The sequence below is a fragment of the Coregonus lavaretus genome, assembly GCF_964263955.1.
Source record: "Coregonus lavaretus genome assembly, chromosome: 11".
NCBI classification, from domain to species: domain Eukaryota; kingdom Metazoa; phylum Chordata; class Actinopteri; order Salmoniformes; family Salmonidae; genus Coregonus; species Coregonus lavaretus.
Window position 1 is genome coordinate 40199106 of NC_139998.1, and position 26291 is coordinate 40225396.

At 47.1% G+C, this 26291-nt stretch overlaps 1 protein-coding gene across 1 annotated transcript in view; it reads right to left on the bottom strand.

Moving 5' to 3' along the window:
* The window catches only part of LOC311137460 (A-kinase anchor protein 13-like), a 168246-nt gene that overhangs the window by 5510 nt on the left and 136445 nt on the right, over positions 1 to 26291 (bottom strand). Inside the window, exons 14-33 of the mRNA XM_084171978.1 lie at positions 24663 to 24822; positions 24350 to 24455; positions 15414 to 15456; positions 15154 to 15268; positions 11495 to 11651; positions 9135 to 9202; positions 8899 to 8956; positions 8554 to 8710; positions 8182 to 8294; positions 7773 to 7919; positions 5935 to 6188; positions 5679 to 5804; positions 5400 to 5517; positions 4711 to 4962; positions 4417 to 4493; positions 3293 to 3474; positions 2977 to 3059; positions 2666 to 2866; positions 278 to 442; positions 88 to 158 (exon numbers count right to left, since the gene is read on the bottom strand). Coding sequence (XP_084028104.1) covers positions 88 to 158; positions 278 to 442; positions 2666 to 2866; positions 2977 to 3059; positions 3293 to 3474; positions 4417 to 4493; positions 4711 to 4962; positions 5400 to 5517; positions 5679 to 5804; positions 5935 to 6188; positions 7773 to 7919; positions 8182 to 8294; positions 8554 to 8710; positions 8899 to 8956; positions 9135 to 9202; positions 11495 to 11651; positions 15154 to 15268; positions 15414 to 15456; positions 24350 to 24455; positions 24663 to 24822 — 2653 coding nt within the window. The remainder of the gene's footprint in view (positions 1 to 87; positions 159 to 277; positions 443 to 2665; positions 2867 to 2976; positions 3060 to 3292; positions 3475 to 4416; positions 4494 to 4710; positions 4963 to 5399; positions 5518 to 5678; positions 5805 to 5934; positions 6189 to 7772; positions 7920 to 8181; positions 8295 to 8553; positions 8711 to 8898; positions 8957 to 9134; positions 9203 to 11494; positions 11652 to 15153; positions 15269 to 15413; positions 15457 to 24349; positions 24456 to 24662; positions 24823 to 26291) is intronic.

Genomic DNA, 26291 nt, shown 5'->3' on the forward strand with positions numbered 1-26291 from the left:
CTAAGCTGGTCTAAAAGCATTTCTCTGTTCCTTTCATTCCTTTGCTGTGACTCACACATCTCTGAGATGTACAGTTACTGTAATTACCTTCTTTAACACACTGTCGGACTCAGTCCTCCGAAGGTCTAATGTGTCATCCCCCTCTTCTTTCTCTCCGTCTGGAATAAAAAAAAAGGAGACCTTTATCCCACAGCTGCAGATGACAGTCAGCTACAGTATGACAGCCAGTCAGGGTACATAGGGAGAGAGGGAGTAGGAGTGTGTGAGGTGTTCTTACTCTTGGAGATGTTCATCTGGTGGCTGTCAAAGCCTCCGAAGGTCTCAGCGCGGCGAGGCAGACACACCGGCCCCACACTGCCCCCTGATGCATCTTGGGTACTGGACACCTGCTGCCCCACGGCCCCACCCAGACCGCCATTCACCAGCACATGGAGAGTCTCCACTGAAACACACACACACACACATTACACACATGGGGATAGGTCCTGCACTCTGGTGCTGTATTCTTGCAGTACCGTGACATACAGTGAGGGAAAAAAGTATTTGATCCCCTGCTGATTTTGTACGTTTTCCCACTGACAAAGAAATGATCAGTCTATAATTTTAATGGTAGGTTTATTTGAACAGTGAGAGACAGTATAACAACAAAAAAATCCAGAAAAATGCATGTCAAAAATGTTATAAATTGATTTGCATTTTAATGAGGGACATAAGTATTTGACCCCCTCTCAATCAGAAAGATTTCTGGCTCCCAGGTGTCTTTTATACAGGTAACGAGCTGAGATTAGGAGCACACTCTTAAGGTGAGTGCTCCTAATCTCAGCTTGTTACCTGTATAAAAGACACCTGTCCACAGAAGCAATCAATCAATCAGACCAAAGAGCTCTCCAAGGATCAAGATTGTAGACCTACACAAGGCTGGAATGGGCTACAAGACCATCGCCAAGCAGCTTGGTGAGAAGGTGACAACAGTTGGTGCGATTATTCGCAAATGGAAGAAACACAAAATACCTGTCAATCTCCCTCGGCCTGGGGCTCCATGCAAGATCTCACCTCGTGGAGTTGCAATGATCATGAGAACGGTGAGGAATCAGCCCAGAACTACACGGAGGATCTCTTCAATGATCTCAAGGCAGCTGGGACCATAGTCACCAAGAAAACAATTGGTAACACACTATGCCGTGAAGGACTAAAATCCTGCAGCGCCCGCAAGGTCCCCCTGCTCAAGAAAGCACATATACATGCCCGTCTGAAGTTTGCCAATGAACATCTGAATGATTCAGAGGAGAACTGGGTGAAAGTGTTGTGGTCAGATGAGACCAAAATGGAGCTCTTTGGCATCAACTCAACTCGCCGTGTTTGGAGGAGGAGGAATGCTGCCCATGACCCCAAGAACACCATCCCCACCGTCAAACATGGAGGTGGAAACATTATGCTTTGGGGGTGTTTTTCTGCTAAGGGGACAGGACAACTTCACCGCATCAAAGGGACGATGGACGGGGCCATGTACCGTCAAATCTTGGGTGAGAACCTCCTTTCCTCAGCCAGGGCATTGAAAATGGGTCGTGGATGGGTATTCCAGCATGACAATGGCCCAAAACACACGGCCAAGGCAACAAAGGAGTGGCTCAAGAAGAAGCACATTAAGGTCCTGGAGTGGCCTAGCCAGTCTCCAGACCTTAATCCCATAGAAAATCTGTGGAGGGAGCTGAAGGTTGGAGTTGCCAAACATCAGCCTCGAAACCTTAATGACTTGGAGAAGATCTGCAAAGAGGAGTGGGACAAAATCCCTCCTGAGATGTGTGCAAACCTGGTGGCCAACTACAAGAAATGTCTGACCTCTGTGATTGCCAACAAGGGTTTTGCCACCAAGTACTAAGTCATGTTTTGCAGAGGGGTCAAACACTTATTTCCCTCATTTAAATGCAAATCAATTTATAACATTTTTGTCATGCGTTTTTCTGGATTTTTTTGTTGTTCTTCTGTCTCTCACAGTTCAAATAAACCTACCATTAAAATTATAGACTGATCATTTCTTTGTCAGTGGGCAAACGTACAAAATCAGCAGGGGATCAAATACTTTTTTCCCTCACTGTAAAATCATTCACAGTGGTGTGTTGTTTTTCATTACTATTTGCCAGGTCTTGTACACACACACACCATACTGTGCGATTTCAGTAAGGACTACACACACTACTCTAGGTAGCTGAAGCAACCCGGACAGACCTCCATAAACTGGGCAACTAAGGCAACCAGGAGAAAAGGAGAAGAAATATCAATATCTGTCTCATTACTCAACCTGCAGCATTAAAGCAATTCATTTGTACCCTTATGCATTGATTCTATCCCTGTCTACAGAGAGAAAACGCTGATATAAATAACTATGACGAGTAACCATATATCACTCTGGCTTTAGCCAACAATTAGTTTTCGGCAGTATTCTGTAATCTCTCTGCCTTTGTCTTTCAGCTGCTATCGGCATTATATTATATTAGGGGTATTTTCGGGTAATTTCCTGATTGTTTCTGATTGGTCCTGTGTGTCTTCAGGGGGAAATCACTGGTTGACCATGTGTCCAGGTAATTCAATAGGTGATCACTGATTGGATAAAGGGTAATCTGTGTTGTGTGTGGTTTCTGCCCGAGGGCTGTCCACTCTGACTCACCTTCCCTCAGGGCATCCTTCATGATGGGCTCTCCCTTGGTGATGTCGTCTGGAGTGGCTCTAAACAGCATTCTGGTCCTGATAGACTGGGTTGGGCTGGTCTCCTCCGCTGGGCCGCTGCCACCCTCACACATGTCCCTGAACACCTTCACCTTCTCCTCCAATAGACTCACGATCTGCTCATCCTTCTTCCTCAGCAGCTCTGAGAGGAACAGAGACACACACTGTGGTTAATACTTGTCATACACAACACTGACAGAGCATATCCATCAGGTTATACAGTATTTGATGAAAAAACTGAACAGGTTTTACCTCTAATCTCCCGTGCTTTGGTCTCCAGCAGTCTCTTGTCTTCCTCGGTCTCACTGGGGATTCCCTCATCATCATCCTTCTCTCTGTTAACACACACAATCCTCCATCAATCAAACCATTTACACTGCATGTGTAGTATAAAACAAATATGTTCTACGTATATGATATTGGTTTGTGTATCTGTGGGTACACAATGTGTGTGTTCCCATAGAAATAGAAATACAGATATTTTTTCAGAATCAAATTGCTGTGGTCTGATGGGCTTACCCGTTCTAGTCATTATATTTCTATGTGTGTTCCTGTCTAACTGACTCACATGGAGTGCATGGCGTCCTGTATCAGCTGCATCCAGGTGTTGCGTTCCTCCTTGGTGCTGGCCAGCACCTCCACCATCTCTGGCTTCTCTATCCCCGCTGTGATCAGGAACAGACCCCTCTCCTCATTAGCCACCTCACGCACAATCAGCTTCTGCAGGGAGATCACCGTGGACCGCTGGTCCTGAGGGACGGGAGAGCGGGGATGGAGGGGAAAGAGAGAGGGAGGAATGGAGTGAGAGGAGGGAAGGAGAGGGAGAATGGAGGTGAAAGGATGTATTGACCAGGTTTCTATTGAAGGACCAGGTTTCTTTTTCACCCCGATTTCGTGATATCCAAATGGTAGTTACAGTCTTGTCCTATCGCTGCAACTACCGTACGGACTCGGGAGAGGCGAAGGTCGAGAGCCATGCGTCCTCCGAAACACGACCCTGTCATGCCGCACTGCTTCTTGACACACTGCTCGCTTAACCCGGAAGCCAGGCGCACCAATGTGTCGGAGGAAACACCATACAGCTGGCGACCTAAGTCAACGTGCATGCAGCTGGGCCAATTGTGCGCCGCCTCATGGGTCTCCCGGTCGCGGCTGGCTGCAACACAGCCCGGGATCGAAACCCGGGTCTGTAGTGACGCCTCAAGCACTGCGATGCAGTGCCTCAGACCGCTGCGCCACTCAGGAGGCCATAGACTAGGTTTCTATTGAAGGATGTATAGACCAGGTTTCTATTGAAGGATGTATAGACCAGGTTTCTATTGAAGGATGTATAGACCAGGTTTCTATTGAAGGATGTATAGACCAGGTTTCTATTGAAGGATGTATAGACCAGGTTTCTATTGAAGGATGTATAGACCAGGTTTCTATTGAAGGATGTATAGACCAGGTTTCTATTGAAGGATGTATAGACCAGGTTTCTATTGAAGAATTAATTGACCAGGATTCTATGGAAGCTAGCATGCAACGGCCTTGCGAGGCACAATATTAATAGAGCTGGAAAAACCTTGAAGGACTGGTGTTATAACAGCACAGCAAGCTAAACTTGGTGTAAACTAACATGAAGTGGGCACGGTTCTCTACAGAGTGTGGTACATATGAAACAATGAGCTGGGAATAACAAACATAACATACCAGTGAGGCAAAGACATATTTCTGGTCTTTCTCCTGGAGGAACACAAACACGTCAGACAGCAGCATGGCCTGGACATCTGTGAAAAATAACAAAGATTCAGGATCAGTGAGGGAGGGAGGGCGGGGGGAGAAGAGGGAGAGGAAGAAAGGGAGAGAGAGACACAGAGAAATTGAGGAGAGAAAGAGTGAGAAAAAACTAGAAAGAGAGGGAGAGAGGAGGGAATGAGAAAGAAAGAGAAACAGAGTGAGAGACAGAGAGGGCGAATGAGACAGATAAACAGGGCTGACCCGTACCCTTTAGTCTGCCTGCAGAGTTCTTGAGCTGCAGTGGTCCATCATGCAGCAGCCTCCTGCCTCTCAACAGGTCTTCCCGTGCAAACATCTGGCCACTCTTCATCCTCTGAATGGACTTGCTGTCCGTACGACTGTACACCTCTTTCAACCTTTTCTTCTTGTCATGTTCGTTCACCTTGTTGTCCACCGCATTTAGAATCTCCTTCACCAGTCTCAGAGCCTGGGTTATATCCTCATGATCCTCCTCATTCTCTGCATCAGGGAAATAAGACCTGCATGTCACTTCAGCACACACAGAGGAAGAGACCTCACAACTATCTCCATCACTGCTCTTTCTTTCTTATTTTTTTTTTACTTTTTCGCCCCAATTTCGTGATATCCAATTGGTAGCTACAGTCTTGTCCCATCGCTGCCACAAGGAGTTGCTAAAGCGCGATGCGACAAGGACATCCGAGCCGGCCAAACCCTCCCCTAACCCGGATGACCGCTGGGCCAATTGTGCGCCGCCTCATGGGTCTCCCGGTCACGGCTGGCTGTGACACAGCCTGGGATCGAACCAGGGTCTGTAGTGACGCCTCTAACACATTTGATGCAGTGCCTTAGACCGCTGCGCCACTCGGGAGGCCCGCTCTTTCTAACAAAGCAAGTGTATGAGTGCCATTCAAGGAATAGAGAATACCAGGTCTCACCTTTGGTGTGATGCAGTATCCTCTGTAGTAACACGGGGTACTTGGTTATTCGCTGTGTCACTAATAAGATGCACTCTGGGATGCCTAGTCTTCGGACTATTGTGCTGCTCATCTTTTTCTGAAAAACACAGACAGATACAATTCAGATATGAATATTCTGCTTCAAACAACTGCAGGTTTATGCAATAAAATTACAACAGTGTAGTGGCACCACCTGGTGGAGAAAGTTATGTTTTTCATACTGCTTATAACCATGTACAACAAAGAGTAGTTAGTTACCTTGATGAAGGCTTGGAAGCGTTTGTCTTTGGTGTGAAGCTCCTTATAAAAGTTGACCGCCTCGTTGTGGTGACTGCAGAATTTCCCGTAGACTTTCTTCATGCGGTCCGCATTGGGCCCTGAGAACTGAAGACCAGAAAACCCATATAAGATTAATAAGTTAACTTACAGGTTAGCCTACTAGTCAACATTTCCACAACATTTCCACAAGGATCGCTAAACCCCTCAGGGCGACAAACAGTCTCCCCCTGCTAACCTGTGAGACAAGGACGTCTCCTATCTTGTGGATGAGGAAGCTCCCGTCATCCCGACCCTCGATTGAGGACTCCCTCTTCCGCTCCAGGAGGTGTGTGAAGAAGTGTGTGTGTAGATCCAGGAGTTCGTCCAGCATGGGGAACATCCGCTCCACCGTCAGGGCCTCCAGCTGCAACTCCTTCTGCAGGCTCTTACTGTACACCTCAGACATGATCCTCAGCGTCCGTACGTGGTGCATCTCTGTCTGGACCAGCTCTGCAGAGAGACAGGAAGGGAAGGGTAGGAGGGAGAGGTAGAGAGTGGGTTATAGTGCAAAATCCCAATTAACAACACCCTCACATTGTGTTTAACCCAGGAGTGAAAGTAAGCTGGTACGGTCCGGTAAAGAGTATCGTCAAAATAAATAGTGGGGGTATGCCGTCCTGGTTAAACATGACCCTATCACAATAATTAAACAAAGATGCAAATAAAACTGTAAGCTATTACACTTTTATTTATCATTAACGCATGTCAGTCGCATTCATTGTTTTGCGAATGGACTTAAAAACATGTGTAATACGTTCCAAAATGCGGTGTGGTTCGACGATAAAGGTGGCATTTTGCGAAGGCAGAGGTGAGTGGCCTAGATGGAGATGCACGCGGACAGCAGTGGACGCATCAATTCAGGTTACAAGTGTCATCACTGAATGTCATTCATTATACTTTTTGGTGTTTTGTAAAGCCTGTCGCATGCTTCTCAGTCGAAACAGTTTGCGCATATATTATGAAAACATTGTGACATTTTTGTTCATTTTGGTGTTCAGCAGGATTTGATTGATAAATATTTATTTATTTGTTGTTGCTACGGCATCTCAAGAGGGACAAACAGTAATATTGCTGCTTTTTTCTCGTTTTTCAAGCTAAGGTCTTTTAAGGGAGTATGTGAGGCACAGACATTCGCTTCACCTAGCTGAGTTATGCTAGGAGCAAAGTGAACCTAGTATGCGGGCACCTTAACAGATGTCTCTTTCCATTCATCAAATGGCGGGTGCCCAGTGCAGTGTATGGATTTTTACATTTACATGTTAGCAGACGCTCTTATCCAGAGCGACTTACAGTTAGTGAGTGCATACAGGTGGTCAGGCTTACAGGAGCCTATTGAAGTGATTGTTTGACAATCAGATGAAAACATCATGACTGGTTGTGTTTATGCCACTTTAAAAGGTAATACATTTTAATATTAAAAAGGACAAATCTTTACTATTAGTCCCACAGAGATCCTATTAAATTAATAGGGATTCTATATGCGAGTCTATATGCAAACCTGCAAGTAAGCACTTCATTGCACTGTGCACTCCATGTATTTCAGGGATGGGCAACTTTGATGGGGGTGGGGGTAGAGTTCTGCTATCCGACCCAAGCCCGACGGCCCCGACATTATACATCAGGACTAAATTGATCACTAACATTTTGAAGCTGACCATTTGCGCGTGCTGTGCTGTGCAGTACAGTCATATATGACTAAGATCATAACATGGCGTCAGAAGTGCTTCAACCTCGTCAAATATAAGACAAGAGAGATTATTTGACAGAAAATAATAATGTTCCTTGAGTTTTGTCAGAGTTGAGTGACGAAAAGTAGCTAGCAGCCCAAGCAGAGCCATTGCTATGGATACTCACAGACTCAGAGTCGCCATGAGCAGAGCACATGCAGAGTGAGCTGCACGCAGGGAGCGAGTGACAGACAGAGAGGAGCAGCTAATGGATTTACTAATGGAGGAAGTTATTTCTGATTTTGACTGAAACAAAGGATGGGAACATGTGATGGAATGAGTGGGATTGGGAGAGTTGCCCTCCTACCATAGATGACGTCCTGTCTCTTGACCACCTCCTTCTTGAGCCCCTTCACATACTTCTTATCCACAGTGAAGGTCCAGGAGTCTGCCTCCAGATCCTTAGACTCTGCCTCAAACTCTCCCATCAGCTGGCTGTCCATCATCTCAGTCCCTAGGACAACACACACAGGAACAGTTAGTATGGACGGGGCAGGGGTGGCCAGACTGTACGTACTGTAAGCATACATTTGCTCTCCTACACTCACATATGCTGTAAAGTGGACCAATACAAAGTAATGCAAAACAACGGCTGAAAACATCAGAGGAAATCCGAACATGTCATATTTGCTCACTCCTTTGAACCGATCCCTACAATGAGAGACTACAGCAAATAGGCTCTGTCACAGTGATAACTCTCCAGCTCTCTACCTTACCTTCATCAGTGAGAGACTCAGTGGACTCATTGACCTTGGAGGTCTTGTGCAGTGAGTCTGTAGACTGGGACAGGTACTTCAGGCCCTTCAGTGGCATCTCATCCATCAATGGCCTGCATGGACAGACAGACAGACAGGGTGGAAGAGAGAAACAGAGTTGGTGAAGGAGTGACTATTACAGTGATAACATAAATCGTGTATACACTCTGGCTGTACAATTGATGTACAATGCATTTGACACAACACTTGTGATACAACACATACAGTACTGTTGATGAGTGTGTCAGCATGAAAATGTACATCAGTTGTAAAACCCAAGTGTGTAAGAGGCAATAGTGAGTTGGTTGGTGATTGAGTGGTGTTGTGTCTCACCCTGCGATGTTGCTGATGGAGATGCTCTTGGACAGGTTGCTTTTGTTGAAGGGGAGGATGCTGGGATTCCTGCGAGGCACCACCGCCGCCACCGTAACCATGGACTGGTCATCAGTGGACGAGGTGGCCGACCACGGACGCTCCCGAGACGATGTAGCTGACCACACAAAGAAGTTAGCATGTACAGTAGTACAGCTCATAAGGATATCAGGAATTGTACATGCACAAAGTCAAATAAATACAAATATACTGTATGTAAAACATTTTTGGGGAAAATATTAACAATGCATAGATAAGAGACAGACATACATACAGTTAGTGGACAAATAAATATATTACATTTACTTCTCAACATGACTCCGGATACGGACGCAGGATCTGGCACTGTTTGCTGCTTCTGCTGCTGAAAATACAGTATGGTATTACAATACATCAATGCCATTAACAAGCCTGTTACCCATTCATTCACACGTTAGACAGAGACTGATCCCGCACAGATGCGTGCTGACAGACAAACAGACACATTCTGTTCCTGTGTGTTTGAGTGAAGAAGAATTGTAGACAGCTGAGAGCAAGCTTACCTTCATTTTGACCTTGACACAGACAGGAAGACTCTCTCTGCAGCCCTTATGGACCTGTGCATTGCAGTCTGAAATCATCAGAAGAAAAACAACATTAGCACAAAGATTTGGTAGAAAAATCAGTTATAGACTGCAGGAAAAGCAGAGTAGTCAGACCTACCCATTTCTCCCTCCTCCTTCATCAGGTGACAACGTTGCTACTTGCTACTAGTGTAAATAATATAATTTCAATGCAACAAGATCACACAACAGTGTAAAAAACCTGCTAGCTTGGTGGTATGACTCATACCAAATCAACATTGCTAATCTGAACCACCCTGACCTATAGAAACAAACAGGCAGCAAGAGGAAACTCTAATCTGTACACTGAGAAAATCCAGATTCCACCTGATTTTAGGCTGTATAAAATAATTTGAAAAAGTCCCAAAATGGCATTTATGTTCTGTAAAGAAAAAGGTAATTTCCCTGTTTCTGCCTAGTTTACCCTTTCAGACAGTGTACAGTGTCTTACCTCTCCCAGCTCTCCAAGTCTGACCTCTGAACAACTACAAAGTCTTGTTTACTGAACACAGTTAGCAGACACGCCCAGGTTAAGGTGAGGGTAACTCAGAGCAGGCGCCATAAAAACAGTTGATCTAATAACATAAAAGCTGCACAATAACTAACAGAGGAATCAGGGCTGAGTGTAGAGTATGAACAGGCCATATAGTTCAAAGTGTTCCGCTCCGCCTCCAGTCAAGCCCATCCAAACAACACCAACACAACTACACTTCAGGGAGGAAAGAGATGGGAAGAAGGAAGAAACAACAATGAGCAGGCCCTCCCAGCTGGAGGTTTTAAACAGTGAGAGGGGACTGTGCTGTTGCTCTCTCCCAGCTGGAGGTTTTAAACAGTGAGAGGGGACTGTGCTATTGCGCCCTCCCAGCTGGAGGTTTTAAACAGTGAGAAGGGACTGTGCTGTTGCTCTCTCCCAGCTGGAGGTTTTAAACAGTGAGAGGGGACTGTGCTGTTGCTCTCTCCCAGCTGGAGGTTTTAAAAAGTGAGAGGGGACTGTGCTGTTGCGCTCTCCCAGCTGGAGGTTTTAAACAGTGAGAGGGGACTGTGCTGTTGCTCTCTCCCAGCTGGAGGTTTTAAACAGTGAGAGGGGACTGTGCTGTTGCGCTCTCCCAGCTGGAGGTTTTAAACAGTGAGAGGGGACTGTGCTATTGCGCTCTCCCAGCTGGAGGTTTTAAACAGTGAGAGGGGACTGTGCTGTTGCTCTCTCCCAGCTGGAGGTTTTAAAAAGTGAGAGGGGACTGTGCTGTTGCGCTCTCCCAGCTGGAGGTTTTAAACAGTGAGAGGGGACTGTGCTGTTGCTCTCTCCCAGCTGGAGGTTTTAAACAGTGAGAGGGGACTGTGCTGTTGCGCTCTCCCAGCTGGAGGTTTTAAACAGTGAGAGGGGACTGTGCTGTTGCTCTCTCCCAGCTGGAGGTTTTAAACAGTGAGAGGGGACTGTGCTGTGCAACAGGGTGTGTGTGTCCTTCATATTTTTCGAGGCCAACTTGTGGGAGTTGTTTTGATTGTGTGTCAAACACAGACAGACTGAATCTCTCAAAGTGAAGCTGAGAGAACAGAGAGAGGAGGCAGCTCTCCATTAGACACTGCACTCTATTATTAATATTTCAGACAAAACTAATTCACTCTCCGCAAAGCCCTATTTGACTTTTTAGCTAAGATAAGGATCAAAATCACTGATCAAGAAAAAATATGTTCTGAATAACTATGTCTATTGTCAAAACGAAGGGCTTGTTTCAAGTTTAGGACTTTGCTCGTCAAACCCTATGTGGGCCACAATTCTGTGTGGGCTTACAGCACATCCTCTGCCAGAGAGCGAGAGAGAGAGAGGAGAGAGACAGAGACAGAGACAGAGACAGAGACAGAGACAGAGAGAGAGAGAGAGAGAGAGAGAGAGAGAGAGAGAGAGAGACACACAGCCGGCCTGTAAGAGTAGAGCTGCGTCAGGGGCCAGGGGCAGAGTGATGTAACCCAGTGAAACAGGGGACTGAGTGGACTGGCTTGGCCGAGGGCCACATCCCTCCCCTGTCCCCTTTTCCCTCTAACCACCCAACTCCTATTCACTGGGACAGCCCCACCTAGTCCATCATGCTTCAGACAGACTGACAACAAACAAAATAGTTCTAAGAAAAAGTATTGGGAGTGGGCTACTCTGCTCTTCTAATGCATGCTGTTGGCCATATAGAGATGGTGGGGGGAATGTGGAGCAGTGGTCCCTTACCATGGAACAGAGTGACTAAATAACTCTGTGGAGTCTGGTTTCTCATAAACACTCTGATAAGATCATTACAGATTTGTTGTCTTACTGGTGCAGAGGAAGGCTTCTTTAGTGATAATGGGTTTGTTGCATTGGTGGCAGGTTGTGGATGGGGCTGGGTTCACAGAGCTGAAGAGATGACCGTTCAGGTTTTTTTTCTCCTTCTCCTTGGGGTCTTTCTCCTTCCCCTGAGCCTTCTCCTTCTCCTGCAGAGAGATACAAAGGAAATACCATCATTTCTCTAAGTCAAAGCACTGTGGCACTGTGCATGCTTTCCGGAGATACTGAATCAATCAAGGGCTCACAAATATATCTCACACTTGGATAGTACTTAGCCAAAGCCGAGAGATATGAGTCATTTGCGCAAAGATGTACTGAGGAAGTATACACCACATGTGTTTGACAGCTGTCAAAAACCCCTTCACAATATTTCCGTATTTGTTTTAATCCAGAAGTCTCATTCAGTCTCATTAACAAACAGAAACATAATTATGACAAAAGGTTCCAGTATATCAGTGTAACAACAGACACAATACACTGGACTGGCCAATAACACACTCTCAGGTTGACTGTACAGGTAGACACGCATTCATAACCAGTACAGGAAATGAAACAACCAATATCCTATGATTCTGACTCAACCTAAATGTGTTGCTAAAGCAATTCCTCCTGAAAAAGGGAAGAATGTGTATTTAGAGAAGAGTTTCAGAGCCTGTTCCTGTCTGAGCCGTGAGACAGGCGACAGGTGTTAGTCAACACAAAGAACCAATATCCCCTACCTCATCCTGTACTGCATCAGCCCTCAGCTTCAGTGAGCGACTGTGTGCCAGGAGCCGTCTACACAACAACACAGTGGCAGTATGTCTGTCTGTCTGTTACATTATTACAGTGACAGTCTGTCTGTCTGTCTGTTACATTATTACAGTGACAGTCTGTCTGAACGCTGGTCTGTACGCTGGTCTGTAATAACAGGCGATACAGAATCTACAAACGGAACTCTGGCGTTCCCATGTTGCCAGCCATCAGCCCAACAGAAGGAAGTGAGCTACCATGGATGTACCATGAGCGTCTGTGCCGACTGCTTTGCCGTCTTCGTTACACACCAGCCCCACTGCAGCTTCCGGCCTCTAATCTAGCTCACATTCTCAGCAAACTTTTGTACAGTATGTACAGTGCATTAGGAATGTATTCAGACCCCTTCCCTTTTTCTACATTTTGTTACGTTACAGCCTTATTCTAAAATGTATTCAATTAATGTTTTTCCTTCTCAGTCTACACACAATACCCAACAATGACAAAGCGAAAAGAGGTTGAGAAATGTTTGCTAACTTATTAAAAATTAAAAACAGAAATACCTTATTTACATAAGTATTCAGACCCTTTGCTATGAGACTCGAAATTGAGCTCAGGTGCATCCTGTTTCCATTGATTATCCTTGGGATGTTTCAACAACTTGATTGGAGTCCACCTGTGGTAAATTCAATTGATTGGACATGATTTGGAAAGGCACACACCTGTCTATATAAGGTCCCACAGTTGGCAGTGCATGTCAGATCAAAAACCAAGTCATGAGGTTCAAGGACTTGTCCGTGGAGCTCCGAGACAGGATTGTTTCGTGGCACAGATCTGAGGAAGGGTACCAAAATATTTCTGCAGCATTGAAGGTCCCCAAGAACACAGTGGCATCAATCATTCTTAAATGGAAGAAGTTTGGAACCACCGAGACTCATCCTAGAGATCGTCGCCCGGCCAAACTGAGAAATTGGGGGAGAAGGGCCTTGGTCAGGGAGGTGACCAAGAGCCTGATGGTCACTTTGACAGAGCTCTAGAGTTCCTCTATGGAGATGGGAGAACATTCCAGAAGGATAACCATCTGTGCAGCACTTCACCAATCAGGCCTTTATGGTAGAGAGGCCAGACGGAAGCCACTCCTCAGTAAAAGGCACATGACAGCCCGCTTGGAGTTTGCCAAAAGGCATCTAAAGACTCTCAGATCATGAGAAACAAGATGCTCTGGTCTGATGAAACCAAGATTGAACTCTTTGGCCTGAATGCCAAGCGTCACGTCTGGAGGAAACCTGGCACCATCCCTACGGTGAAGCATGGTGGTGGCAGCATCATGCTGTGGGGATGTTTTTCAGTGGCAGGGACTGGGAGACTAGTCGGGATCGAGGCAAAGATGAACGGAGCAAAGTACAGAGAGATCCTTGATGAAGAAAACCTGCTCGAGAGCGCTCAGGACCTCATACTGGGGCGAAGGTTCACCTTCCAATAGGACAATGACCCTAAGCACACAGCCAAGACAACGCAGGAATGGCTTCGGGACAAGTCTCTAAATGTCCTTGAGAGGCTCAGCCAGAGCCCGGACTTGAACCCGATCAAACATCTCTGGAGAGACCTGAAAATAGCTGTGCAGAAACGCTCCCCATCCAACCTGACAGAGCTTGAGAGGATCTGCAGAGAACAATGGGAGAAACTCCCCAAATACAGGTGTGCCAAGCTTGTAGCGTCATACCCAAGAAGACTCTAGGCTGTAATTGCTGCCAAAGGTGCTTCAACAAAGTACTGAGTAAAGGGTCTGAATACGACCGTACATGTGATATTTCAGTTTTCTATTGTTTTTGCTAAAATTAGCAACATTTTCTAAAAACCTGTTTTTGCTTTGTCATTATGGGGTATTGTGTGTAGATTGATGAGGGGGGGAAAAACACTTTAATACATTTTAGAATAAGGCTGTAATGCAACAAAATGTGGAAAAAGTCAAAGGGTCTGAATACTTTCCGGATGCACCGTACAAGGTACATACTTTCAAAGCCCAAATTGGAAGCCATACAAACATTGGACATTTTACTCGGTCAGTGTTCATGTGTTATGGATTAAGTAGCATTTTTGATTATAAGCATGTTCTTCTATGTAATAACTAGGCCTGCTAAAAAAAGATGAGATATTGTTTTGGATACAATCACAGCGAAATCAAATCACATGAGAACTGTGTTGATGCATGGTCTGGGCATTACTGTTATTTCCCTTAATGTTATCAGGAAGTCTAATGTTATTAGGTCTGAACAAATTGTGGTTTGCTTTCGTAGCAGCAGTGATGCCATACAGACGTCTGTTTGAGACAAACCACTGCATGCATCTGTTTCCTGTTTGGCTTTCCTACTGCGTGCAGACCAGGCGCCTCACTCTGCTTCTCACAACTCAAAGACTCACAGCCAGATACACTTACCGAGCAGATATATACTGTATACTCCCTCACAGTCATTTACAATCTGATTATGACACCCAGAACACAGATACGCATCAGGGAAAAGTATCTTATTCCGGAATCAACAGTTTTGAGATTGTAATATGTGTATTAGCCTACACTCTGTTATTAACCTGGACATAAATTATAACCTGAAAACTTGTATCCAAAGAACTGTAATGAGAAACCTTTAGACACCTAATAATCCATTGGATTCAACACCAATATGGACAATAGCGTTAGGGTCAGACTGAAAAGGTAGTGTACTACTGGGGCTTCTTCAATTCAATTAACTTCAATATTTATTTATTTATCCCCTCAGGGGCAATTCTGAGCCAGGCCCTATGCCTGTTATTTCACTGTTAGTCCACACCTCTTGTTGTTTACGAAGAATGTGACAAATAACATGTGATTTGCTCTGCTAGTGCAGGAGGAAGAGAGGCTTAAATGGACAGACTCACCTTGTTCTTCTTAGTACTCATCTTGCTCTTGAGATAACTGAAGGTGCGGCTGACCTTGGTCCCCTGTCTTCCCTCAGTGTCGCTCCGCAGTGGCCCCGGGTCCTCCTCAGAGATGCTGGACGAAGAAGAGTAGGAGAACTAGAGGCAAACTCAGCATACTGCCATTCATACTGCCAGACACTACACTGCTGGAGAAATAGCCTTTAGTAGACATTGTAAGAACAGACCCATGTAAAATGGGGATAAGGTTTCTGTCTTACCTGTGCTCTAGTGATGCCGAGGTACTGGAGAATGATCCCATTCCTACAGCAGAAATAGAGAGAGGAGGTGATGAGCTGGACCAATGGAACAGCAGATTATGTCATTTATTTATTTACATTTGTATTATTGTTATTGGTACACCGGATAGGTGAAGAGAAATGTGGTGTTTTACAGGGTCAGCCATAGTAGCACGGCGTCCCTGGAGCAAATTAGGGTTAAGTGCCTTGCTCAAGGGCGTATCAAAAGATTTTTCACCTTGTCAGCTCGGGTATTTGAACCAGCGATCTTTCGGTTATTGGCCTACACTCTAACTGCTAGGCTACCTGCCACCCTAAATGGGACAGGGAGTTGTAAATGTAGTTATAGAAATATAAATATGATCAAAATATAGTTATACATTTATATACAATACGAGCAATGAAAGCATGTTGAAATAACGGAGATTACAGAGTGGAATTCTCAGCAAAAAAAGAAACGTCCCTTTTCGGGACTGTCTTTCAAAGATAATTTGTAAAAATCCAAATAACTTCACAGATCTTCATTGTAAAGGGTTTAAACACTGTTTCCCATGCTTGTTCAATGAACCATAAACAATTAATGAACATGCACCTGTGGAACGGTCGTTAAGACACTAACAGCTTACAGACGGTAGGCAATTAAGGTTACAGTTGTCACGGTTTCGGCCGAGGCTGCTCCTCCTCCTGGTTCGGGCAGGCTTCGGCGTTCGCCGTCCCCGGAATACTAGCTGCCACCGTTGTATGTTTCGTGTGTTGATTGCTTTGGTCTGTCTGGTACACCTGTGTCTGTTTGTGTCCTAATTACGTGTCCTATAAGTTCCCTGTTTTGTGTTAGTTATATTGTGTGTTGTTGTCCGCGTGTCGTTTGAGCTGCGTGTTTTGCGCTCTACATGTTTTGTTTTACGCATGTTGCGTACTGTTTCTCGCCTCTGTATTTCGAGGTCGTGTAGTGATTATTGTTCACTTTACTATAGTAAAGTTTGTTGGACTAAACCTCTGTGTCCTGCGCCTGACTCCTCATCACATCCACATCGGTGCCAAACTGACAGAACAACACACCATCTATGGAGTCAGCAGGATCAGCGACGACAACCTGGTCGCTAGAAGAACGGCTCAGTCAGCAGGACTCCATGATCCGGCAACTGGAGGCCGTTCTGGGCGAGGTGTCCAACACTCTGCACCGGTTGGCTAATGGAGAGGTGCCCACGTCCTCATACACCATCCCATCACCACCGGTCAGTCCTCCTCTCTCAGCGCCGGAACCCAGTGGTATTCGGCTCTCGCTCCCGAGGGCATATGACGGTTCTGCAGCCGGGTGTCAGGGGTTCCTCCTGCAGGTAGAACTATACCTGGCTACTATACACCCAGCGCCCTCGGGATACGAGAGCGTCTCCGCCCTCATCTCCTGTCTATCCGGAAAGGCGTTGGAGTGGGCCAACGCCGAATGGAGGAGAATAGACGCAGCTACCATCACCTACGCTGAGTTCTCCCGCCGCTTCCGGGCAGTCTTCGATCACCCACCTGAAGGGAAGGCGGCGGGGGAGCGTCTGTTCTACCTCCGACAGGAGAAGAGGAGCGCACAGGAGTTCGCACTGGAGTTCCGGACGTTAGCTGCGGATGCAGGATGGAATGAGAGGGCCCTCATCGACCAGTACCGGTGTAGCCTGCGAGAGGACGTTCGTCGTGAGCTGGCCTGCAGGGACACCAACTTATGCTTCGACCAGCTGGTGGACATCTCCATCCGGCTTGACACCCTGCTGGCCACCCGCGGACGTCCCGAGTGGGGGTCGTCCATTCCATCCTCCAGCACCTCCGAGCCAATTCCTATGGAGCTCGGGGGTGCTGGCGCTAGAGAGAGGAGGAGGGAGAACCCGAGGGGGGCCACCCCCTGCACCAACTGTGGCCGTGGAGGACACACCGCGGCCAGGTGCTGGGGAGGGTCTTCTGAGAGAGGGGACAACAGGTCACGCACTGGGGAGTCATTTCAGGTGAGTAGGCGCCCCACTTACCCAGAGCTCTCTGTTGGTCACATGAGTATTCCTGTGCGTTTTCCACAGGTGGCACCTCATTCCCAGCATAAGGCGCTAGTAGATTCAGGCGCAGCTGGGAACTTTATTGATCGGGCATTTTGTGCTAGGTTAGGAATTCCCCTTCGGCCGGTAGAAGTTCCATTCCCTGTCCACGCATTAGACAGCCGGCCGTTGGGGTCGGGTCTGATCAGGGATGTCACAGCACCGCTGACGATGACGACGCAGGGGGGTCATGAGGAAATCATTCAGTTCTATCTGATTGACTCTCCTGCGTACCCAGTGGTGTTGGGGCTTCCCTGGTTAAGCACCCACGATCCTACCATAGCGTGGCAACAGAGGGCTCTTATGGAATGGTCTGCCCAGTGTGTAGGGAGATGTCTAGGTGTTTCCATAGGGGCGACCTCGGTAAAGAGTCCGAACCAAGTGCCCGCACTGCGCATTCCCCCTGAGTATGAGGATTTAGCACTAGCGTTTAGCAAATCGAGGGCAGCACGGCTACCTCCTCATAGACAGGGGGACTGTGCGATAAATCTCCAGACCGGAGCAGCTCTTCCCAGGAGTCATGTGTATCCCCTGTCTCAAGAGGAAACTGCGGCTATGGAGACTTACATAGCCGAGTCCTTGGCACAGGGATACATACAGTCCTCTACTTCTCCGGTCTCCTCGAGTTTCTTCTTTGTGAAGAAGAAGGACGGGGGATTGCGCCCGTGTATTGATTACCGTAGTCTCAATCAGATCACAGTAAAATACAGTTACCCACTTCCACTGATTGCGACGATGACGGAGTCATTACGCGGAGCGCGGTTCTTCACAAAGTTGGATCTCAGGAGCGCGTACAATTTGGTGCGCATTAGGGAGGGGGATGAATGGAAAACAGCATTTAGCACCACCTCGGGTCATTACGAGTATCTCGTCATGCCATACGGGTTAATGAATGCTCCTTCAGTCTTCCAATCCTTTGTTGACGAGATTTTCCGGGACATGCATGGGCAGGGTGTAGTGGTGTACATTGACGACATTCTAGTGTATTCTTCTACACGAGCCGAGCATGTAGCCCAGGTGCGCCGAGTATTGAGACGACTGTTGGAGCATGACTTGTATGTCAAGGCAGAGAAATGCCTGTTCTTCCAGGAGTCCGTCTCCTTTTTGGGTTATCGGTTGTCCGCGTCTGGCGTGGAGATAGAGGTAGATCGGGTAGCGGCTGTGCGTAATTGGCAAACTCCAACCACCGTAAAAGAGGTGCAGCGGTTCTTGGGTTTTGCTAATTACTACCGGAGGTTTATCCGGGGCTTTGGACAGGTTGCAGCTCCCATTACGTCCCTGCTAAAGGGGGGTCCGGTGCGCTTGCGGTGGTCAGCTGAGGCGGACAGGGCATTTGTCAAGCTGAAGAACCTGTTCGTCTCGGCCCCGGTGCTGGCGCATCCGGATCCCTCTTTGCCTTTCCAAGTAGAGGTGGACGCGTCCGAGACCGGTATTGGGGCAGTCCTGTCACAACGGTCCGGCACGCCACCTAAGCTCCGCCCCTGTGCGTTCTACTCTAAGAAGCTCAGCTCGGCGGAGCGCAATTATGACGTTGGGGACAGGGAGCTGTTAGCTGTAGTCCAGGCCCTAAAGGTGTGGAGGCATTGGCTTGAGGGGGCTCAACACCCTTTCCTCATTCTGACTGATCACCGTAACCTGGAGTACATCCGGGCAGCTAGGAGATTGAACCCTCGTCAGGCTAGGTGGAACATGTTCCTGACCCGGTTTGTTTTTAAGATCACATACATCCCTGGGTCCCAGAACGGTAAGGCAGACGCCCTGTCCCGGCAGTATGACACAGAGGAGAGGTCCATTGAGCCTACTTCCATACTGCCGGAGTCTTGTCTGGTGGCTCCGGTAGTATGGGAGGTCGATACGGAAATCGAGCGGGCGCTGCGTACCGACCCTACTCCCCCCGAGTGTCCTGTGGGGCGGACGTACGTTCCGCTCGAGGTTCGTGATCGGCTTATTTCTTGGGCTCATACATCACCCTCCTCTGGACATCCTGGTATTGGTCGGACGGTGCACTGCCTTAGCGTGAAATACTGGTGGCCAACGTTAGCCAGGGATGTGAGGGTTTATGTCTCCTCCTGCTCGGTGTGTGCCCAGTGTAAGGCACCTAGACATTTGCCCAGGGGTAAGTTACATCCTCTGCCCGTTCCACAACGACCATGGTCCCACCTCTCGGTGGATTTTGTGACCGATCTACCCCCTTCCCAGGGTAATACCACCATTTTGGTCGTTGTGGATCGGTTTTCTAAGGCCTGTCGTCTCCTCCCACTGCCGGGTCTCCCTACTGCCCTACAGACCGCCGAGGCCCTCTTTACCCACGTGTTCCGGCACTATGGGGTCCCCGAGGATATTGTGTCCGACCGAGGTCCCCAGTTCACCTCCAGAGTCTGGGGGGCGTTCATGGAACGCCTGGGGGTCTCGGTTAGCCTTACCTCGGGGTACCACCCAGAGAGCAATGGGCAGGTTGAACGTGTGAACCAGGATGTGGGTAGGTTTTTGAGGTCCTATTGCCGGGACCGGCCGGAGGAGTGGTCGAGGTATATCCCCTGGGCAGAGATGGCCCAGAACTCTCTCCGCCACTCCTCCACCGGATTAACACCTTTCCAGTGTATTTTAGGGTATCAGCCGGTCCTGGCACCGTGGCACGAGAGCCAGACCGAGGCCCCTGCGGTGGACGAGTGGATTCGGCGCTCGGAGGAGACGTGGGACGCTGCCCATGTCCATCTGCAGCGTGCCATCCGTCAACACAAGGCGAGCGCCGATCGCCACCGCAGTGAGGGGCCGGTGTACGCACCGGGAGATCGAGTCTGGCTCTCGACTCGAAACCTGCCCCTCCGCCTGCCCTGCCGGAAGCTGGGTCGGCGGTTTGTGGGGCCCTTCAAAGTCCTGAGAAGATTGAACGAGGTGTGTTACAGATTACAACTGCCTATTGAGTACAAAAATATTAACCCCTCGTTCCATGTGTCTCTTCTCAGGCCGGTGGTAGCTGGTCCACTCCAAGAGGAGGAGATAGGAGAGACCCCTCCACCCCCTTTGGACATCGAGGGGGCACCGGCGTACAGGGTCCGGACTATATTGGACTCGAGGCGCCGGAGGAGTGGTCTCCAGTATCTCGTGGAGTGGGAGGGGTACGGTCCGGAGGAACGGTGCTGGGTGCCTAGGAGGGACATCCTCGACCCATCCCTCCTGACAGAGTTCCACCGTGGGCATCCCACGCGCCCGGGTCCGCGTCCTCCTGGCCGTCCCCGAGACCGGGGTCGGCGCACGGCTGGAGCCGCGCGTCAAGGGGGGGGTACTGTCACGGTTTCGGCCGAGGCTGCTCCTCCTCCTGGTTCGGGCAGGCTTCGGCGTTCGCCGTCCCCGGAATACTAGCTGCCACCGTTGTATGTTTCGTGTGTTGATTGCTTTGGTCTGTCTGGTACACCTGTGTCTGTTTGTGTCCTAATTACGTGTCCTATAAGTTCCCTGTTTTGTGTTAGTTATATTGTGTGTTGTTGTCCGCGTGTCGTTTGAGCTGTGTGTTTTGCGCTCTACATGTTTTGTTTTACGCATGTTGCGTACTGTTTCTCGCCTCTGTATTTCGAGGTCGTGTAGTGATTATTGTTCACTTTACTATAGTAAAGTTTGTTGGACTAAACCTCTGTGTCCTGCGCCTGACTCCTCATCACATCCACATCGGTGCCAAACTGACAACAGTTATGAAAACTTAGGACACTAAAGAGGCCTTTCTACGGACTCTGAAAAACACCAAAAGAAAGATGCCCAGGATCCCTGCTCATCTGCGTGAACGTGCCTTAGGCATGCTGCAAGGAGGCCCTGTGGCCAGGGCAATAAATTGCAATGTCCGTACTGTGAGACGCCTAAGACAGCGCTACAGGGAGACAGGACGGACAGCTGATCATCCTCGCAGTGGCAGACATTGTGTAACAACACCTGCACAGAATCGGTACATCCGAACATCACACCTGCAGGACAGGTACAGGATGGCAACAACAACTGCCCGAGTTACACCAGGAACGCACAATCCCTCCATCAGTGCTCAGACTGTCCGCAATAGGCTGAGAGAGGCTGGACTGAGGGCTTGTAGGCCTGTTGTAAGGCAGGTCTTCACCAGACATCACCGGCAACAACGTCGCCTATGGGCACAAACCCACCGTCGCTGGACCAGACAGGACTGGCAAAAAGTGCTCTTCACTGACGAGTCGCGGTTTTGTCTCACCAGGGGTGATGGTCGGATTCGCGTTTATCGTTGAAAGAATGAGCGTTACACCGAGGCCTGTACTCTGGAGCGGGATCGATTTGGAGGTGGAGGGTCCGTCATGGTCTGGGGCAGTGTGTCACAGCATCATCAGACTGAGCTTGTTGTCATTGCAGGCAATCTCAACGCTGTGCGTTACAGGGAAGATATCCTCCTCCCTCATGTGGTACCCTTCCTGCAGGCTCATCCTGACATGACCCTCCAGCATGACAATGCCAACAGCCATACTGCTTGCTCTGTGCATGATTTCCTGCAAGACAGGAATGTCAGTGTTCTGCCATGGCCAGCGAAGAGCCCGGATCTCAATCCCATTGAGCATGTCTGGGATCTGTTGGATCGGAGGGTGAGGGCTAGGGCCATTCCCCCCAGAAATGTCAGGGAACTTGCAGGTGCCTTGGTGGAAGAGTGGGGTAACATCTCACAGCAAGAACTGGCAAATCTGGTGCAGTCCACGAGGAGGAGATGCACTGCAGTACTTAATGCAGCAGGTGGCCACACCAGATACTGACTGTTACTTTTGATTTTGCACCCCCTTTGTTCAGGGACACATTATTCAATTTCTGTTAGTCACATGTCTGTGAAACTTGTCCAGTTTATATCTCAGTTGTTGAATCTTGTTATGTTCATACAAATATTTACACATGTTAAGTTTGCTGAAAATAAACGCAGTTGACAGTGAGAGGACGTTTATTTTTTGGCTGAGTTTATGTACTTTTATCAGTATTGTGGTTCAGTACAAGTAAACATTACATGTTACATAACCATTACAATACATTTCCAAGCAGAGGTGATATCACATAACACGTGGTAGTACAAACATCCAACAGAACCAGTGGGTACCTGGTGGGACAGGTTAAAGGTGGAATTTCACACTGGGTAATTTGGTTAAAGACATGGCCAATTAACAACAAGTCCAACAAATACATACAAAAAGGAATGTGATGATAAGGCAGCATACACATACAGTAGTAGTCAAGGGCAGCCATTAATAAAGAGATTTACTGGGGGCCAGACAGCACTGAAACTCAGCCTCAGACCTACAACAAAGCTCAATAAGACACATATCCCATGACAAACACAGAGACATTTTCAAAAACTGCCAGGCAAAACCTCTTACAGCTCTTAAACTGTAGATATGACACGCCAGAGCAGCGAAAGCCCTTTGAGACGTCATCCTCCAGTAACGGCCCGGAACGGGATTTTCTTCCTTTCGTTCTCTCCAAAATAATATACAAGCCATTCTTACAAGGCTCAAAGGAGCGCGAAGGCAGCAGTGAAATGTTCCTGTCCTTTTTAGCAGCTGTGAAGCCTAAAAGGAACACTTTGAAATGTGTTTATGTGGATTTCAAAGAATGGAGGCTAGGGGGAATAAATATAACTAATGGAGAAAAAAGATGGGAGAAATGTGTGAAAACTCACAGGAGGGACATAATAGGCATGTCAGCCATGTCAAATACAATAGAAAAAGGGCTACTGTAAAAAAGGGGCTACTATGCTAACAGAAAGCAGATTATTTGATCTCAGTTAGATTCTGGGTTTTCATGCATCTCCAGCAGATATTTCATAGGCTGACTGGACTGCAGAGGGCTTTGCTTGAAACTTCACATATACAGAACAACAAACAGTGCATATTTCATCACCTGTTGAGATTTGCATTAGTGACTAGAGGTGATTTGACCCTGTGTAAGTTATTTGTTTAGAAACAATGACTTGTACTGATTGATATTTTAGCAAACCAAATTATTTGCCTGACAATGTTAACCCTGTTAAGGGTAGGGGACCAAACAGAGATTAATTGATTTAAAAGAGTTGATTTAGAGAGAGGTAACGTCCGTTTAGTGACACAGGTTGAAGTAGAGGCACACTACACAGGAAGCAGCCGGGGCTAAGGGGCCACTCAGGGCATTCTGGGAACTGTAGAACTTACTCACTACATCCTCCTCATCACTGGAGGAAGAGCCAATAGAAAATAATGTTCTAGATTTTGGGAAGGTCGGAGAGATGCTGAAGGAGAAGGAGATGCGCCTCTTTGGTCGAGTCCGTCCACTCGCTATCCAGTTCAAGGGTACAAAAGACATCAAATCACATGTTAAATTAGCACAAGAACCTGGGCTGACCCTCATTCCCTTCCAAGTGATCAAGTGAACCCTACACAGGAGAAGCTGTAACAGTAGCCCCCGTTAGCTCCAGAGACGATTGGGATTAAGAGAGTGAACAAACCACCTGATTGGATTATGTTCCTGTCTGGGAAACACAGCAGAGAGACAGAGAGAAAATGGACCTGTAGGACGAGGTTGGAAACAGCAGGTGATAGGAGACTTGATTGTTGGATAGAGGCCTGGGCATTTCAGAGAAGGAGTGCTGATCTAGGATCTGTCCATATAATCTTATTCATAATGATCTAAAAGGCTAAACTGATCCTAGATCGGCACTCCTACTCTGAGACCCTGGCCTTGTGTACCACCATGTCGAGAGAGAGAGAGAGAGAGAGAGAGAGAGAGAGAGAGAGAGAGAGAGAGAGAGAGAGAGAGAGAGAGAGAGAGAGAGAGAGAGAGAGAGAGAGAGAGAGAGAGAGAGTGTGTTAAAGTGACCCTCACCGTCCAGGTCTCTGTGACTGATGGCCAGCATGGACACCGATTTGGTGAGCGCTTGGTAAGGAATGGAGGGACAGCTGTGTCTCATAGGCAGAACTCTTCCTGATTTCTGAAATAAAGGAGAGCGAGAGAGAGATCAGTAAGCTGTCTGAGTGAAAATAAAACATGAATTAAACTACTGTGCATAGAGAGCACCAGTCTACATGGGATGGTACAAAGATTCAGCGGTTCAGTGCAAGTGCAATTCATTGTGCAAGCAAAACACAGGACCTCTATGGTAAAGATACGTCTGGACAGTATAGTGTGTGAGGGTTACCTGGCTGTAGAGGCTGCTGCAGTCTCCCAGGTCTGACTCCTGCTCCTCTGTTAGGGACAGAAGCGAGCCCCTCTCCTCACTGTCCAGACGTGCAACGGTCCCCACACCAGAGGAGACCTTCCCAGTATCCTCCTCTCCAGCCAGACCCTCCAAACTGTAACTGCAGACACAACAATACTGTGTTAGTGAAAGAACACTCTACTGGTGTTTCTGGTGATAGATGTGGTAATTTGTTTAGGGACAGTAGATACAAACACCCTGTGAGATCTTTAAACCACAGGCAGGAAGTGAATTCACACCCAGCAGATCTTCATGCTCCAGACAGATGATACAATCAGTTATTTCAAAACTGAAACTACACAAGTGGAATGCACAAGTACGTACATGCACATATACACACTTTTGTAACAATCTTTTGTAATTTTTTACATTAGTCCACTGTTGATACAGTCCCAAAATGTTTTATATGTCAGCAGTCAAATTTTGAAGATATACCATTTTCAAGAAGCAAAGTGTCACTTGCCACATCATGATGATGATGCGTTTTGCACTTCTTGAAAGTCTAATATCTTGAAAACTTGACACAAAATAGATGGCATCATGAGGAAGGGAAATGATGTGGATATATTGAAGCAACATCTCAAGACATCAGTCAGGAAGTTAAAGCTTGGTCGCAAATGGGTCTTCCAAATGGACATTGACCCCAAGCATACTTCCAAAGTTGTGGCAAAATGGCTTAAGGACAACAAAGTCAAGGTATTGGAGTGGCCATCACAAAGCCCTGACCTCAATCCTACAGAAAATGTGTGGGCAGAACTGAAAAAGCATGTGCGAGCAAGGAGGCCTACAAACCTGACTCCGTTACACCTGCTCTGTCAGGAGGAATGGGCCAAAATTCACCCAACTTATTGTGGGAAGCTTGTGGAAGGCTACCCGAAACGTTTGACCCAAGTTAAACAATTTAAAGGCAATGCTACCAAATACTAATTGAGTGTATGTAAACTTCTGACCCACTGGGAATGTGATATATAATAAAAGCTGAAATAAATAATTCTCTCTACTATTATTCTGACATTTCACATTCTTAAAATAAAGTGGTGATCCTAACTTACCAAAGACAGGGAATTTGTACTAGGATTAAATGTCAGGAATAGTGAAAAACTGAGTTGAAATGTATTTGGCTAAGGTGTAAGTAAACTTCCGACTTCAACTGTACATGTAAACCTAAACACAAATGTAAGGGGGAAATAACTTAAATAAAATAAACATAAAAATAAAATTCCCCAAGCTTCAATCAGTTAAACAACATTGTTTACTTGATTAAAAAGTGTAGCAAATTTAAGACAACAGAACAATTGTAATTCATGTTAAATAATAGACAACAAATAAACTAATTTGAGACCATACTTATGTAAATGATGAATGCATAACAAATCAGCATTCAGTATTAGAGTACAACAGACCTATAACCTCATTCTAGCGGTCCTCTCACTGAAGCTGTAAGTCTGGCTAAGCGAGATGAACTGAACTAAAACCATAACTCACCTGTCTGGCTCACTGATGATGATGATTATATTAGTCATTCTAATCTTTGCAGTAGTTAACTAGCAGTGTAGCAGTATAATACTA